The sequence below is a fragment of the Mycteria americana genome, chromosome 16, assembly GCF_035582795.1.
Source record: "Mycteria americana isolate JAX WOST 10 ecotype Jacksonville Zoo and Gardens chromosome 16, USCA_MyAme_1.0, whole genome shotgun sequence".
NCBI classification, from domain to species: domain Eukaryota; kingdom Metazoa; phylum Chordata; class Aves; order Ciconiiformes; family Ciconiidae; genus Mycteria; species Mycteria americana.
The window spans coordinates 7,289,455-7,306,207 of record NC_134380.1 but is presented as its reverse complement, the minus strand read 5'-3'; the positions used below and the strand labels follow the sequence as shown (position 1 = coordinate 7,306,207).

The window sequence follows — 16,753 nt, the reverse complement described above, 5'->3', positions numbered from 1 at the left end:
CTGGGTTCCCTGTCCCTCTATGCACCCCCAAAACCCCCCTCCCACCCAGGCACCCACAAACCTGAACCCACCTCCCCAGACATCCTCCTCTGCCCTTCTGTAAAGCTTCCAAAATACTCATTTAATTTCAATTTAATGCAATAGTTACCGTGGTCAGTAAATACCGAAACCGCATTAAAGGAGGATTAATAGCCATGTAATGGCCAAGTGTCTATTGCATAACCCTTAATAAGCACGGATGGCCTCCCGCCGTGCCGCGGGCGCTGCAGGGCCTCCAGCCATCCCGTCCCATCTTTCCCTGCCTTCCCAGCGGTGGCCGAGGGTGACAGTCCTATGAGAAACGGATGAGATTCCTGCAGCGCTGCCAGGCAGGAGAGGGAGATCTCCAAGTGTTAAAGCTGGTTAAAAGCATCGGTCCGCAGCCGCAGCGCCTGTTTAGAGTGGCTGAGCATCGCGTGAGGATGATGATCCCCAAAATGCCTTGGCACGTGCCTGTGGCCATGGCAGCCAGCCTGGGAATGGCTGCGAATTCCCCTGCACGGCCCCCGGAGTGTGTCTGCCCAGTAAAAAATAGGCGTTAAACAGCTCAGCTGTATCCCGCTTGTGTTTTCTCTCTCTGGGGAGAGGCAGGCAGCATTCCCATCCCATCTCCCCATCGCCCCGACTGTTCAGTCCACCCATCAGCATCCCAACACCAACCCACTGGCAAGGGCAGAGCCATTAGCTTGTCTCTGGGATCCCCTCGCTCCCCGCTTTGGGGGCACTGCCCTGAAAAGCAGCGCTCAGGATCCCCAGTTTATCCTGGCAAAAGAGGAGGGGGAGCACACGGTGGCTCTGGGAGATGCCGAGCAGGGCACACGCTCTAGGGCCACGCGGGGATGGTGGATGGTTTGGACAGGAACGGCCACGACAGGCTTTCATGGGAGGGGAAACTGAGGCAGTAGCCAAGCCAAGCGGGGCCCCCCCCGCAGAGCCCCCACACCATGGTCTGGCACTGCCCCCCTGGTCCCTGGCACCGCTCCGCATGGAAAGTCGGTTTAAAAAGAAAAAAAAAAAAAAAGCACATTTTGAGCAAGTGTTGGCCAGCTTCAGCTGCAAATTCACTTGTCAGGAATATTGGAATTACCGGAGCTGGATGGCGTGAACATCTGTGCAACACAAACCCGGGGCGGGGAGGGGGGAGCGGAGGCGGCTCGCCTGCCAGCCCCCGCCGCTGCCTGCAGATGCTCCGGTGGGATGCCAGAGGAGGGCGGCTGCGGCCCAACACGTGCCCCCCGCCCGCCACCCGGTGCAAGGGGACCCCAGTGAGCTCCCCAAAACGCCCCGGGGACTCACCACGCCAGCTTGCCGGCTACAAATTCCCTTTGGGTGAATATTGGAGTAACTGGGCTTGGGGGCACGGGACGGACACGGAGGGACTCCTCGCACCAGCGGGACTCCGGCCCCGGGACTCCTGCCCTCCTTGCCCCTGCCCTTCCCTAGGTCTGCCTGCACTGGGGTGCCACAGGCTCCCTAAATGTTTTGGGGTGCAGTGGGGCTTTTCCATCGCTTTCAGAGCAGCCATGACCAGCACCTGGCCCTTCCCAACCTACTCCCTCATCGGCACCACTACAGCCCCCAGCTACCAAAACCTGCCCATTTATGCCCAAAACAACCCTCAGGCAGGGGCTAATCGGCCACTCAGGCATGAGCAGATTGGGTGCTCAGGTGTTGACTAATTGGGTGCTCAGGTGTTGACTAATTGGGTGCTCAGGTGTTGACTGATTGGCCACCCAAGCATGGCGCAATGGGGTGCTCAGGCGTGAATTAGTTGCATGCTCGGGTGTGAATCGGGCACCCATGCGGGAAGCAGCTAGGTGCAGAAACCTCATTATTTTGCCCAACGTACCTTCTCAGAGGGGCTGGAAACAGGGATGCCCAAATTGCACCCCCACCTGTGTCTCGGGGGGGGGTTAGGCACCGAAGCAGGGCTGGACCCCGGCTTGAGGACACCCCTCTCTATCCTCCCTCTCCCGCAGATGCAACATCGCAAATAACAAACAGTTTTCAAAGCCCCGTCTCCCATTGATGTCACATCAATGCCAATGGAGATAAAAGCCGAGAGACCCAGAACCAGCGCCAGCTTTGTTGGGGAATATTAATTAGAGGGAAAGCCTCATTAGAGCAGCAAGGGTGGCCGCCGGCGCTGCCTCCCCACACCATGTGCCCCGGACCCCCTGAAGGGGCACGACGGGCATCAGCTGACCAGCTGCCTTGGTGGGCTGAGCGATGGGGTGCACTGCAGATCCCCCAATGAAAGAGTTAAAAATTAAAATGTTGAAAGGGTTTTTTTTTTTCATTATTAAAAAAAAAGGAAGGGGAAAACCTGCTTCTCCCCATCCGCAGCTGCTGGGGCTTCCAGGCAAGCCCAGAGCCCCAGGCAGGATGATAACCCCCCCCCTGCACCCTCCAGAGCAGCCTGATAGCAAACCCAAGTGTTCATGGGGAAAAAACAGCACATGGGTTATTTAATACGTTTTGGGGGGGGGGGTTTGACAGCTCTGCAGCTGGAGAGAAGCACGGGGGAGCGCAGGATGCCACCTCCTGCCGCCCCAAGCCTCCCTGCCAGCAGGGAAAGGGGGGTCCGGTGCTGCCCTGAGGCGAGTCCCCGGCAGCCCCCGCACCCACTGCCACAGGAAACATGGGAAGGGGTCAGGATGTTGTGAAGTGGCACGGGACCCTTGAGCACCGAGACCCCGCTCCATCACCCCCCGAGAGCCCAGGCCAGCACCCTGCCAGCCCTGTCTCCTGTTCTTCGCCCCGGAAAACACTTGCAGCAAATCAACGGCATTTGCAGCAAAGTCAGTGGGATAGCGACAGGAGAGTAATGAGGAAGGAAGCATCACCGGGAGGGTTTAACTGCCGTGGCCGTGCGGGCTCCCACAGCGAGGCCCTCCTTCAGCACCGCCTGCTGATGAGGAGCAGCACCCATGGGTGCCCCAGAGCCCAGCCCAGCCAGGGGACGCTGAGGGGACCAGCGAGGGGGCTGCTGCAACTGAACTCAAGCAAAAAGGCCCTTTGCCAAGGCCATAAACCCGAAGGGCTGAAGCAGCCGGGTGGCCCACGGGGCTGCACAGGACGGGGCCACCGGCTCGCAGGCAGCAGCGAGGTGGAGGTGCCAGGAGTACCGAGGTGCCACAACATCAGTTATTTATTACAGAAGACTTTTCTTCCTTTTTTGTTTTGGTTTTTTTTTTCTGAGAGGTGAGCCCAATTCATCCTGACAGAGGTTCACAGCACATTTTTGCCTGGCGGCTGCTTACAGAGACACACCGACAAGCAAGACGGTGCAGGAGAAAGGCACCCAGTGCCTGTGCCATGAGAGCCGGTGGGCACCAAAATGAGCTCGGCACATCACCCCCAGCACCATGCCAACCTGGGGACGGCTGCTGCACATGGACCTGGCCAGCCTCGGGGCCCGAGATGTCTGGGCTTCCCCGCGGGGTGCTCAGCGCCAGCCCCGCTCTCTGAGGATGCTCTCCTGGCACGGGCACAGCACCAACCCGCTCCGAGCGCTCGTGAGGACGGGTGTCAAATCAATCCCCACAGCAGAGATGCCAAGTTAAAAAAAAAAAACAAACCAAAAAAAACAAAAAAAAGCCAGAGGAAAGCAGCCAGCCATCTGCCAAACCAGCAATTTTCAGCTGGATTTCCAGAAACACTTCAGCTTTTAAAACCAAGAGAGGAGAGAAAATAAAAACCCCTCCTTTTCCACAAGCATAGAAAGCATTCATGAGATGAGGTGCAAAATTCCTCTTTGACTTCAAAGGCATTTCTCCTGGCCGGTTACCCCCAAATCCTGGCACAACCCACTGGAAAGCTGGCGGGCAACGCGGCTCAGCGTTGCTTCCCTGCCAGATGACAGCATCCCGCTGGCCAGGGCACGGGTTGTCGTGCCGGGGGAGCCCCAGGGTGTCAGAGGATGCTGAAAATGTGGTACTTGCCCATTTGGAAGCAGAGAGGAGAAGGAGGGACGGGCGGGAGGAAAGGGAGAATAAAGTTTACGATGCAGCAAAGGGAGCTTGTGTGGTTGGCGACAGCGTCCCGCTTCTGCCGGGGTGGGTTATCTCCCTCTGCTCAGTGTCCACGGATGCCAAGACGCGGCAGCACCATCCCCATCAACAGAATGCAGCCAAGCTCCCAGTGAGGGCAGGCGAGACCCTTGGTCCAGCCTAGGCTTTGCCAGGAAAGTTCAGAGCGAACACCCCCCTCTCCTTAAATGCTGGCCAAAAGGCGTTTGTAGGGGTTAGTTCTTGTGCTGTTATTCAAACTTTCTGCAAGCAAAGGCAGGGGCCAGGCTGGGGCAGCTGCAGCCCCAAGCACCCTGGCTCGCAGCACTCACCCAGAGCACCCAGCCAAAAACGTGGCCCCAGCCAACCTACCTCACCATCCATCCGCCCCTGCCTGCTCCAGCCCAGGCCAGGCGTCCTCCCTGGCACGGAGCTGCTGCCGGCCGCCCTCCTGCCAGCCCCACTGCCTGCAGGCTCGGGGGTCCTGAGCTCCCTCAGCTCCTGCCCCAGCAGGGAGGGTGACGGCCCCAGCCGCGGCACAGGCGGGACATCTCCCTGCTGGCCATCCCCGCTGGGGAGCACCAGCCGGGGCGGTGCTGGCTGGGGGCACCCACCCACAGCAACGCTCAGGAGCCCCTGGCAGCCGTGGGGCACACCGGCCCCCCACTCCCGGCCTCCCCAGCCCCGGCGCCTGCCCTCTCCAGCCACCCCAGCCCCGGGGAAGCTCCGCACCTCGCCGCGGGTCCCCGGGGAAGCGGTGCAGCCTCCAAGCCCCATCCTAGCGCGGACGCGGGCACTGGCTGCCGGGCCTTTTACAAAGAAAACAACACTTTGAAAAGTCCTTTCTCAAGCTGTACCAGGTCTCTGCACCCTTGGCAAAGCCAGGACAGGATGTTTAGCTGTTTGGAAGTGCTTAGGCTGGGTCTTGAGGCACATTTTCATCAGCTGTGGTAATCAGCAGGTTTTCTGCATGCACTGTATATTAACTTAACGTATGTTACAATCTACCTTGTAATGGAAAAATACCACGGCTGTCATAACCAGTAACACTTTCAAAAGCACTTGACTCCCAAGTCACCCAGGTGCTTTTGACAATGTTGCCCCGGGTTGCTATAGGAACCCTAACAGTTTTCCCATCTGACTCCTCCATTAACGCTGGGATTTATATTTAATTTGTTTTCCTTTTCCTCAGCAAGAAGAGGCGAGGAGCGAGCGCGCGTGCAGGGGGAGGAGATGCTCCTCGGTGGGTGTCTCCTGGCCGTGCCAAAACCCGCACTGGGGACCAGAGCCGGTTCTGCTCAGATGCTGCCAGAGCAGCGGTGCAAGCAGAGCCCGACGTGCTGCAGGCAGGGAAGGGCAGAGTCCCACTGCGCTGCGGGAAACCATCCGGGAGGCAGCTGATGCCCGGGGTGGCTTTACTACGGGTCTCTGCCGTGTTCCCAGGCTGGCGTGACAGTCTGTCTCCCCCTCGCCTTCCTGGCAGCAGAGGGTCCGAGGGGCTCACGGGCAGAGCATCCCACGCAGCTCCTGGGGCGAGGTGACGGGCAGGGAGCAGGCGAAGTTGCTGCAGAGATAGGCAGTGGCTTTCCTGTCCTTCCTCTCCAGGGACGCAAGGAAAGGCAACTGGCGGTAGAGGAACCCAGCGCCGTCTCCATCTGCTAGCATCAGCACCTGCCAGAGAAGGAGCTGTGAGAGCGCAGCCAGCCCCAGCCAGCTGGTCCTTCCTTCCCCGCAGACGTGCCAAGCGCTGGCAGCGTCCCCCCACGCACTCGCCCAAAGATGGGAGGGGACGGGGAGCCGAGGGGACCCGTGCCAGCCCTCTGCCAGGGTCCCGCAGCGGCCACCTCCCATCGCGCCTGCACCGCAAGGAGCCTGTGGTCCACGCCATCCCCGGCAGCTTTGCCTCCCTTTTCCTCTCCCGACGCCCGGCAGCCGGGGATGAAGCACAGGGATGGGCGCACACCGGCCCCGAGCGGGGCTGCCTGCGCCAGCCGGCTCCCTGGGGACCCCCACCCAGCCCAGGGGCAGCCCCCACCCCAGCCCGGCTGCAGCACCGCCCCTTCCCACCCTGCAGCCCAGCTCCTCCTGCCCCCCAGATGCCTCCCAAGAGCTCGGACACCGGCGAGCAGTGGGTCGGGGGCTCTCCCGGCTGACACAGCAGCACCAGCCAGGGGTGATAACCGGGCTGCTGTGATAATTAGCTTCTCTGAAAGAGAAAATGTTTGTCAAAGCCTCAGGGCTTGCAGGCTAACCACGGGAAAGGCCAGGAGCTGGCAGGGAGCCTGGTGCCGACACAGACACAAAGGGTGAGCAAAGCGCAGACCCTTCCCAGGCCCAAGGCACGGCAGCAGCATCCTGCTGCCGGAGCACATGGCTGTCCCTCGCCTGTGCCCGGCCCCAGCCCCGCACACATGCCCGTTGCGGTGCCCGCCGAGCACTGACGTGCTCGCCGCATGCTTGGGCTGCTCATGCCACCGCCACCGAGAGATGCCAACACCAAACGCCGCCACCCCGGGTCCCGCCACCCCTGCCAGCCACCGAGCGGTGGCACGCACGCCTCCCACCATGGCACTGCTTGCCCAGCACGCGGCATCCTCTGCCACCGGCCCCAGGGCCAGGAGCAAACCCAGCACCCACGCCCAGCAGGGACGCCCATGCAGCCTCTCCTGTGCCTGGCAGGGGCTGCCCTCACCCCGTGTCCCCAGGAGGTCACCGCGTCCCCAAGCCCTTGCCCTGGATAGCAGCTGCTGCAGTCCCACCCTGTCCCGATCGCCCCACATCTCCCCCTTGGCCCCTGCCTTGACCCAGCTCTGGCTCAGCCCATTTCCCTGCCTGCCTCCTGCTCCCCCCCCCCCCCCAACCTCCTCCCCCCCCAACCTCCTCTCCCCCGTCGCCTTTGTCTGGAATTAATTCCAGGAGTGATTAATTACCAATTCATGTCCAATCTGAAATTCATTATTCATTTTTCTCACAAGCTCCCTAAGGTCCTCTTGCGGGGCGAGGATGAAGGCGAGCGGCAGGCTAGCGCTCTGCAGCTGAGGAGATAATGGGATCCTTCATAATTACCCTAAAGACCATTAACAGGGCAGGAATCTATACCAGGAGCCAGGATCCAACCCTGGAGCAGGGATCCAACCCTCTCTGCTCCTGGCACCGGCACCGCCAGAGGAACAGCCGCTGGCATGGCCCTTGGAGCACTTGCATCCCCGCAGCAGCGGCTGCTGCCTGCGGCAAAGGGCTCCTCCGGGCACGGGGTCCATTTAAACCTGTGACCTCAATGCCGTTTTGTCATTGGCATCTCGTTACAGCAAGGATTTCAATGTGAGGCTTGTAAGGAATTAATTACTGGAACGACCTAATTAATTGTGTTCCTGCAGACGAGCCTAGCCCCCACCGCCCTGCTGGCACCATGGGATTGGGGGTAGCAGGGGACGTGGCAGGGACATTTCCCCAACTCCTTGGCAAAGCCAATTCCCAAAGCTACCGCGTCCCTGGAGCGGATGACCTGGGGCAGCTCTGCCTTCTCCGTGCGATGCAGCAGAGAAAGAGGGATGGCTGTCGGGAGGCAGCAGGCTGCTCCCGAAGGCAGCGTGGCCCTCTGAGCGGTGGGATTCTCCTCCCTTCTCTCCATCACCTCTGCAAGGCGAGGAGCCATCGCTACTGCCAGAGATGAGGCTGTCCGCGGGGAAGGAGCGTGGCACCGGGGAAGCCCCCGTGGGGCTGCGCTCCTCTGGGGAGAGAGCCTTCCCGGCAGAGATGCTCCTGCCACGTTTCTTCTTCCAGGAAACAAACTCAGGCTGCCGAACGGGACGGTTCCTGATCCATCCCACCATCACAACATGAGGCACACACAAGGGCAGGCACGCCCAGACCCCCGCCCTGCCTGCTGCCAGCCTCCAGCTGCAGCCCCCCTGCACCCCTCCCCGCGCGCAGCCCAGGCGGGCGCCGCTGTCCTCGGGCAGCTCCCGAGCACCCCGTGGCTTCGCTCCCCCATGGAAATATCCATCCAGAGCACCCAGCCCTCCTCTTCCTCCATGCTCTGAGGAAGGCAACAGCCTGGGGGACATGGACCTGCCCCTGGGGAGCAAGCATCCCCACCAGCCAGGCCTGTTACCAGCTTCGCAGGAGGGAACCAAGCTGCATGGGAGAAGAGGGAATGGCTGCGCTATTTGCTCTGCTCAGGACCCCGAAGCTGCCGGCTGCGTACCCCCCCCTGGAGCCTGCGTGGACTCAGGGGACCGACAGCTGAACCAGCTGCAGGGAGAGGGAGAGGGTTATTAGCAGCAGCGCTGGGCTCCCCGCTGCCACCACGTCCCTTCCCATCCCTGCAAACTGGGTCACCCACTGTAATCCTTCAAAGGGAGAGGGGAAGAGCGCGGGAGCAGAGGCCTCGCATGGAGCATGGGGACTAGCACGGCCAAGGGTACTGCTGGACAGGAGATGGCAGAAGAAGGACAGAGCTGTGTCCCCAGCCTGCACTCCTGGGCAGAAGTTGTGACCGTCCCCCAACACCGGTGTTAAACATTGCTGGGCACATAGGCAGAGGGTGAGGGACAAAAGCCTCCATGGGCTGAGCTAACGTGAGGACAGCAGGGAATCCTGTGGTGATGGCTCAGCCCTGCCCCGTTCACCCTAGCCAAGGTTATAGAGGGAAACCGGTGCTTTGGCCCCAGTGCCAGCTCCCCACGTGCTGCAGCTCAGCATGCCAGCCCCCGGCACCAGGAACCCGACAGGCGGGGATGAATCTGGTCCAGAGGCTGAAATGCTGAGCCCCCTCGCCCGCAGCCCAGGCCTGCTTCCCTCGGCTCGACAGCCTTGCCAAGGCCTGAGCCGTTGTCCCCAGGGCAGGGACACTGCCCGCTGAACGTGATGGGCGTCAGCTGCTGCGCTGCCCTTCCCTGCCAGCTCCACGGGCAGCAAACAGCTCCATCCCCACGGCAGCACGGCCCCTCCGCGGGATGCGCCCAGCGAGGCACCTCTGACCGGCGACCCCAGCACACAGCGACAGCACGGCTGGGGGCTGGGGACAAAGCTTTTGGGAAAAGCCAGCCCCTCCCGGCCAGGGGTACCCACACCCACAACACAGCCGGAGCAAGGTACCAACCTGCCGCTTCCCCAGGACGCAAGGGTGGCTCCAGGCAGGTGACCCAGACACTGGCTGGATTCGCACCGGGCGTGACACACCCGCACCGGAACGAAAGGTTTTTCCTTTGGGAGAGCAGCGCCGGGGACGCTGGGCGCAGGCTGAGAGCAGCGTAAGCAGCCAGCAGCAACAGCAGCCGCTGCCGTAGCCGCTCCCTGGGCTGTGCTGCCAGCACTCTGTGCCAGGGAGAGGGGTGCGGGGGCTCAGCCGTGGCCCTGCCGGCTGCGCTTACGAATATGGAAAAGATAGGATGCTTCCCAGAAGGGGACAGGACAGAAGAGGAGGAGGATGGATGCTACAGCCACACTGGGAGAAAGGACGAAGGCATCAGCAACGCAGGCGGCAGCAGGGAGCGTGACGGCAGCTGGCGGGGACCGGCTGCGCAGGGGGCCAGGGGAGGGCCGGCAGGGCGGGCAGGCGGGGCTGGCACCTCTACCTTGTTTGGGCTGAAGACGGAGTGGACGCAGCGCAGCATCTCTTTCGTGTCTTCTCCTTGGGGGTCCCCACAGATAACGACCTGTCCGGGGAGAGCGTGGGTGGCAGGAGGGAGAAAGCAGAGAGCTGTGACTGCACCCACACCGCCACCGGGCCCCCTCCCTGCGGCAGGTCCTGCAGGGGACACGTGAGCCCCAGCCCGTACCTGTTTGAGGGTGTGATGGAAGACAGCGGTGGCCCGGGCCATCTCTGGCAGGGCTATCGGGATCTTCTGCAGTCTCTCTGAGAAGGCAGCCAAGACCTGCCCAGCTTTTTCCACCCACTCCGTATGGCCAGAGTAACAAGCTGCTCGGAGCAGGTTTGTGACAGTGACAGAGTTGGCGGTGGGCTCTGCTCCGTCTTGGTCTGCAGGGGAGAACAGCTCCTCCGTCAGCCCAATGCCTCACCCCCCCACAGCTTGGTCCCCCAGCCAGGCATCACCCCTGCCCTCCCTAAACTGCCCCACACCATAACCCACGCAGAGCACGGCCACGTCCCCGAGCTCACCATCCTTCAGGCGCAGGAGCAGAGAGGGATCACCGGCCTCGCTGGAGAAATACGCAAAGCCTTTGGGGTCCCAGAAGAGTTTGTCTTGCATGTGCTGGAGCTGCAGGGCCCACTCCAGCCAGCCCTGCTCCAGCGAGGCTTCGTACAGGTCAAAGAGAGCCTGGATGACGAAGACATAATCCTCCAGGAAGCCCTGGATGGGCACAGCACTGCAGCAGGAGATGGGAAAGGAGCATCAGGGTCTCTACACTGGCCAGGTGGGAAATGTTCTCCAACCCAGCAAAGCCCTGCCTACTGGTCTCTGCTATCTGAGGAGATGCCACCTGAGCTCAGTCCAAGATAAGCAGTGGCCATGCCAAGTCATCACACAGCTCAGCCCCGGGTTTCTGTACCGTCAAGCAGGAGCAGGGGAGGGCAGGGGAAGGCTTCTGCCAGCTCCAAAGATGAGGAATGGAAAATAATTTGACCTTAATTCCTCCTCACCGGGGGGGGGGAGGCACTAATCCATCCCAAACTGCACCAGAGGCAGTTCTGCGCAAGGCAAACAGCCTCCCTCCCTCCAAGTTCAGTCCTGCCTGGAGGAGAGGAGGACGGGGACTGCCAGGGGCCTGGGCAGCACCTGCGGGGTGGCCAGTCGGTCTGTAGACGCTCTCTGTACCACTGCTCACCTCTGCTCCACCGTGTTGTCTTTGCCCCGGTAGCAGCTCCGCAGCAACCTCCCGCTGGTGGGGTCAAAAAGGTGTCTCCGCAGGAAGGCAGCTGCCTGTGCAGCCCGGCTCACGTACTCCTGCTTGGCCAGGGCCGCCCCAGCCTGGGCAAAGCCCGAGATCATCAGCCCTGCAACGGCACAGGCATGGGGACAGGCTCGGGGGGGCACAAGGAACTGGTGGGGGTGTCACCACCTTTCCTTTAAGGGATGCTCAGCAGGAAGCTCATCTTCCCTGACGTTCAAGGCAGGTCAGGGCTCAGTCATCAGCTCTTCCACTCAGTTCAAATGACTAAGAAAGTCACTTACTGTCACCAAAGAGAAGGGCAGAGCGCTGCAAGGCCAGCAAGAGCTAAGCCTTCACTTGCAGGCAGAAACAGGGCTTAAGAGAGTCTTCGTTCGCAGGACTCCAGCTCACACCAGCTCCAGACCCAGCTACCCAGGCATTTACTGCTGGGAACAGTGCCTGGGGTACTGCAGTTACTACCTGCTGCAGGACACCCGGACAGACAGACACAGAGCTGTGGTCCCCCCGCTAATGCAGCAGTGGAGATAGGCTCTGTGCCCTGCCTGGGTCCCGAATCTCCAGCTCAGTCCCCTTCCCCAGAGCTCAACCGGGGGAGCCAGGCTGAGCCAGGGGAAGAGTTTTGCTGCTCTCTACTGGCAACAGGGGAGGAAAATAAAGCCAGAGCAATATCCCGATGCTCGGCAGCCCCACGGCTTGCAGGTGTGGGGCTGCTTCCCCCAGCCGCTCCCACAGCCCCGGATCCCAGCCCACCCACCGCCTCCATGGGTGGCTGTGCAGTCCCAGCAGGACTCTTGCCTACAAGCCCCCAAAAACGTGCTGGCCCCGGGCAGCCACGGAGGGGCCCAGCCAGGGCACGCACCCCCCGAGCTGAGCCGCCTCTCACCGTTCCATGCTGCCAGCATCTTGGTGTCCAAGTGTGGCCGCGGCCGCTGTGCCCGGGCTGTGGACAGCCTCTGCCGGCCCTCCCGCAACAGGGCACCCAGCCGCCCCGGCTCCAGCCCGAACCGGGCTGCCGTCAGCTCCGGGGAGCATCGGACAATAAGGACGTTCTTGCCCTTCAGCTCCTGATGAGGGTCCTGAAAGGAGAGTCCCGTCCTATGAACGCCACCGGGCTGAGGAGGGGTTGGACCCCGCATGCTTTGGGGCTGCTCTGCCATCCCCCCACGCCCAGGGGTGCGGGTCCCCCACCGATGCTCCCAGTACCGGGCAGGTCTTTGCTCTCCCTCACCTTCATGGGGCTCACGTTGCCGGTCTCCTTCACTCCGTAGTGGTGCATGAAGACATCTCCCAGGGTCGTACCCTCTGTGGCCCCCTCAACAGGGTCCGGAAGGAAAGCCCGGATTTCCTCGGCTGCCCACACACAGAAAGCTCCTTCTCGCTTCTCTCTGGATGTGGTGGTTGGGTACGAATCCGCATCTTCTGCACTGTAGAAACCTCCTGCCTGGGCAAAGAGCAACAGAGAGACTCTCCAGCTACCAGGAGAGCACCATCAGCCAGCTTTCCATCAGTGCTGGGCTAGCAGTCTGGCCAGCGAGCCGCAGCAGTGCCCCAGCCTGAGCTCAGCTGGGAAGGGAGGGAGGGAAAAGCAGCTCCAAGCCACATCCCAAGGCAGGGTAAGCGGCTCCCTTTGGCCCAGCTCAGGGAAAAACTTACCTGGTCACTCAGGTCCCGCGAGACGTAGAGCAGAATATCTTGGGCGACATCGGCAAAGAATTCATCGCCAGAGATCTGCGGGAGGCACAAGGTGGAAGTCAATGTTACAAGGGGCAGAAGGGAGGCAAGAGACACAGCGAGATATAATAAGTGATTCTGATTTAAAGAGCTGGCAAAGTGGGGGAAACATTTGAACATCCAGCGATTTTAAACAAGGGATGGATTCAGAGTAAGATCTCTGATAGAAATCTACGGGCACTGGAGAGCAACCCTGGAGTTACACCAAGGTCAGAGGCAGCAGCACGTGTTTGCTGACTCTTGCAAAGACCAGCAGAAGGCTGTTCCCTCCCCCATTATGCTCAAAACCCTGGGGCTAAGCTGACATGGATTTCTCCAGCGTTCCTGCCCAGATGAAGACCAGCAGATCTTAAAGGGGAGCATGGGACTGCTCCATGCCCACGGGATGGGCAACATCTTGGGGAACTACTTGGGGAAGGCTTTGAAGCTGCTCCCCAAACCAAGCCAACCCTCCCCAGCCAGCACGCAGCGTGCCAGGTGAGCCCCCCTGCAGAGGGATGCCATGGCCGTACCTGAAACGCTCTGCTGTACATGGCTGCCAGCTGCCCCTGGTCGTACAGCATCTTCTCAAAGTGAGGGACGTGCCAGTGCCGGTCAGTGGAGTAGCGGTGAAACCCCTGCAAAGACCAAGTAGACAAGTCTCCACCCAACGCCTCCACCCCGTGCCTCCTGGGCATGCCAGGGGTTTACCCCCGAGGCTTTCCTCCTACCTGACCGATGTGGTCATGGATGCCCCCATGGGCCATCATCTTGAGGGTATGCAGAGCCATCTGCAGTGCCCGGGCACCTTCTGGAGTTGTTCGGTGCAGAGCCCAGTACGTGAAGAGGAAATTCAAATTCACTGAAATACAGGGAGAAAGTGGGAGGCTGTGGGGTGGGCTCTGCCCCCCGGTGCTGCCTGCCCCACGGTGGGGCTCAGCAGCAGAGGCCAGACTGACCTGGGGTGGGGAACTTGGGGGATTCGGAAAAGCCACCGTAGTCCTCATCATAGGAGTTGGAGAGCTGCTGGAAACAGGTGGCCATCACCTCTTTGGATGGTGGGGGTGACTCCTGGCCCCGCACACGGATCTCGGACCTGTGTAGCAACGCTTCCAGGATCTTCTGGCTGTTCTCCAGCAGGGCATCTTTGTTCTCCTTCCACTAAGATGCAGAGTGAGAAAGTCAGTTTTTCCATTTTTTGTCTCTCTTCTTTCTGCTTCCTGCATTGCACCAGTCCAAACTGCACCTTCAGTTCTCGGTCCCCCTCCCCAGATCGGTTCCAATCCATCTCTAACCCAGCCAAAGCTCTGACACGTTCTCTGGGCTACTGTTTCTCGTGACTGTATCTCTTAACTCAATCACCCATCAAGCCCAAACCAATTTCCCTGCGGCCCCGTTGGTTGAGCACTGCCTGCTACACCACTCCTGCTCCATACCTGCTCTGCGATTCGGAGCAGCACAGTCCGAAAGCCAATACGATGAACTCCATCGTCAGGAGGGAAGTATGTCCCCCCTACAAAGGGCTTGAGGTCTGGAGTCAGCCAGACGCTCATCGGCCAGCCACCTCCACCACTGGTTGCCTGAAAGACAAATCACGGGTGCACCAAGGTCACGCAAGAGGCACCCTCTGCTCTGTACCCCTCTGGCACATGCACGTGCCTCACTTGAGGACAGATGCGTGCTCCTCTCCATCCTTGTGATCATGCATGGCCCCATTCAGACCACCCCACATACTGGTTCTTCTTGCCTAAGGAACATGACCATGAACCTCGTCTTGAGACGGTCAAAGCCTCCCGAGCCCTGCCCGTGCCTCCCTTACCTGCACGAAGGTCATGTACACTTTGTCCACATCTGGCCGCTCCTCACGATCCACTTTGATGCACACAAAGTTCTTGTTCATAATCTCCCCGATCTCCTTGTTCTTGAAGGACTCCTCCTCCATCACATGGCACCAGTGGCAGGTGGAGTAGCCAACTGAAAACAAGCTCAGGCAAGTGAGGAAAGGCCCTTTGCAGGGAGCAGGACACACGTTATGGAAGATCGCTCAGAGGTGGGACACCCTGCCATGGGGAACAGCTGCTGCCCCCTGGAGAAGAGGTGGAGGAGAAAGGCCTCCTGCGAGCATGGAGGCTTGTAGGGCCTTCCGGGCTCTCCAGCTCTTGCTCCTAAAATCTGGCCAAGGACCCTGGTAGCCAGGAAGGCCCCTGGATGCAGCCCATCTTCAGCGAGAGCTGTTAATGCCATCTCTTGCTGGCAGAGAATTAGTGCCCAGTGTCCATCCTTACCTATGCAGCTATTCACACACCAGCTCAGGACCCAGCCCAGCTTATCTGGTCATCTACTGAACCACAAACACATGGGAACATGAAATATGTCTTGTTTCTGGTTACCTGACAGGAATATCAGCTTGTTTTCTTTCTTTGCTTTATCAAAGGCTTCCTGACCCCAAGGATACCTGCAGAGGGAAGACAAGAAAGGAGCTTCAGGGGTCACTGCTGCCAGGATTCATGGGCTCCTCTAAAGCTGCCCGAGAAGCCGCTGCCTGGCGGAGGGCGGACAGGACAGCCGGGAGCACGGCTGGCTCAGGAGCGTGGACCCCGAGCCTGCGGGGAGCTGGACAGGAGGCCACGCTGCTTCGCCTGCCATCGCTTCCGTGGCAGTGAGTCCCTCAGCCCCACGGGCGCAAGGAGAGGAGGAGGGAGAAAGGCCCCAGTCGCTCTTACCAATCCACAGGGTTGTGAGCGTGCTGCAGGAGGTAGGGGGACTTCTCGTTAATCAGGCGGTTGGTGTGACGAGGAACGCTGGGGGGGCTGGTTGTCCCCGCCGTGGCCATGGTCACGCTCCCCGTTAGAAACGTGCACCTGCGACGCCAAACAGGCTCATCACTTCTTTGCTCGCCACAGCAAAGCACAGCCCCTGGAGAGAGCCGCAACGCCCCAGACCAGCACCACCTTCACCTCCTGCGGGTGCCCCGCGCAGCCCCGGGACGGCGTGCTGCTCCCGCTACTCGCTCCCCGTGCCACGGGAACCGCTCTCAGCCCCAGGGCTGGGCGGCTCCGCTGGGGCTCCGTCCACCTCCACCCCCCCCAGGACCCTACGAAGTCCTCCCCGCTTGCCGGAGGCTCAGGCGAGGTTGTTCTCCTCCGGCTGGGCACAGGCATGGCCCGGGGACTGCCATCCCCAGGGCCCCCTCCCCTCCAGCCCCCAGCCCACCACCAGCACCCTTTGGGGGCACAGTCACCCGACAGCCACGGGTAAGGAGCAGCACCTGCGGGATTTGACCTGTGCGTCCTCAGAGAGGAAAATCCCCTCCCGTGGGCGCACGGGGAGGTGTGGGTCAGGGCGCGGGCAGGGCGGCAGAGGCTCTTCACGGCGAGGGGAGCGAGGGACAGCAGGGGACCAGAGGGGGACAGGAGGGGACTCCTGCTGCTGGGCGGGATGCCGGGCTGGGGCGCAGGGCTGCAGGAGGGGGTGCGAGAGGGGCGCAGGAAGGGGGTGCAGGGAGTGTGTAAAGTCATGCTGGGGGTACAGGGATGCAGGGAGGATTTAGGGAGGATGCAGGGGATGCGGAGGAATGCAGGGAGGACGATGGGGAACACAGGAGAGGTGTAAGGGTGCAGAAAGGATTTGGGAGGGATTCAGGAGGGTGCAGGGGGGATTTAGGGGAGATGCGAGAGGGGTACAGGGCGTTGCAAGGATGCAGGAGAATTCGGGGGGATGTGGGAGGTGCGGGGAGGACGCGGGGGATATGGGAGGGGTGCAGGGAGGATTTAGGGGGTGGAGGGGGAGGCAGCGATGACGCAGAAGGGCTGCCAGCTGCCGCAGCGATCGCTGCCCCCCGCCCTGCCGGGGCGCAGCCGGGGCCCGCAGCCGCCCGTCCCCGGGGCCGCACCCGCCCCTCCCGGCGCCCCCCGCCCAGCCCCACCCGGTACCTGCGGGCCCGGCGCAGCGGCGCCGCGAACATGGCGGCGGGGCGGGACGGGGCGGGGCGGGGCGGGGCGGAGCTGCCGCCGCTCCCCGTGACCGGCCCGAGCCTCCGGGGCGGCACCGCCGCGGCCTGGCCCCCCCCCCTCCCTCCCCGGCCCGGCCCCCGCGCTGGGCCCTGCCCGCCCCGGCTGCCGCCCGGGAGCCGCACA

At 61.5% G+C, this 16,753-nt stretch overlaps 1 protein-coding gene across 2 annotated transcripts; it reads right to left on the bottom strand.

The window, feature by feature from the left end:
• Positions 1-5,447: 5,447 nt before the first annotated feature.
• SPATA20 (spermatogenesis associated 20) lies at positions 5,448-16,594 on the bottom strand. 2 transcript variants are annotated; one of them, XM_075518768.1, is made up of 16 exons: positions 16,550-16,594; positions 15,341-15,478; positions 15,008-15,072; positions 14,437-14,591; positions 14,054-14,197; positions 13,577-13,778; positions 13,349-13,479; positions 13,151-13,255; positions 12,561-12,635; positions 12,136-12,348; positions 11,791-11,983; positions 10,842-11,010; positions 10,174-10,382; positions 9,833-10,032; positions 9,629-9,709; positions 5,448-5,720 (listed from the first exon to the last, which is right to left on the bottom strand). In XM_075518768.1, exons 1-16 carry the CDS (start codon positions 16,579-16,581, stop codon positions 5,550-5,552), a joined length of 2,283 nt encoding a protein of 760 aa, XP_075374883.1. In that variant the 5' UTR covers positions 16,582-16,594; the 3' UTR covers positions 5,448-5,549. The 2 variants fall into 2 exon arrangements, with proteins under 2 accessions (XP_075374883.1, XP_075374884.1); XM_075518769.1 differs by lacking the exon at positions 16,550-16,594 and adding an exon at positions 15,886-16,047.
• Positions 16,595-16,753: the final 159 nt, after the last annotated feature.

Excerpts from the sequence above, each read along its gene's own strand:
- SPATA20 (XM_075518768.1), bottom strand. The coding sequence starts at position 16,581 with ATGTTCGCGGCGCCGCTGCGCCGGGCCCGCAG. Across the intron at positions 13,779-14,053 it reads TGCTCCGAATCGCAGAGCAG|TGGAAGGAGAACAAAGATGC; the intron begins GTATGGAGCAGG and ends TCTGCATCTTAG. Across the intron at positions 10,383-10,841 it reads GACAACACGGTGGAGCAGAG|TGCTGTGCCCATCCAGGGCT; the intron begins GTGAGCAGTGGT and ends CTCCTGCTGCAG.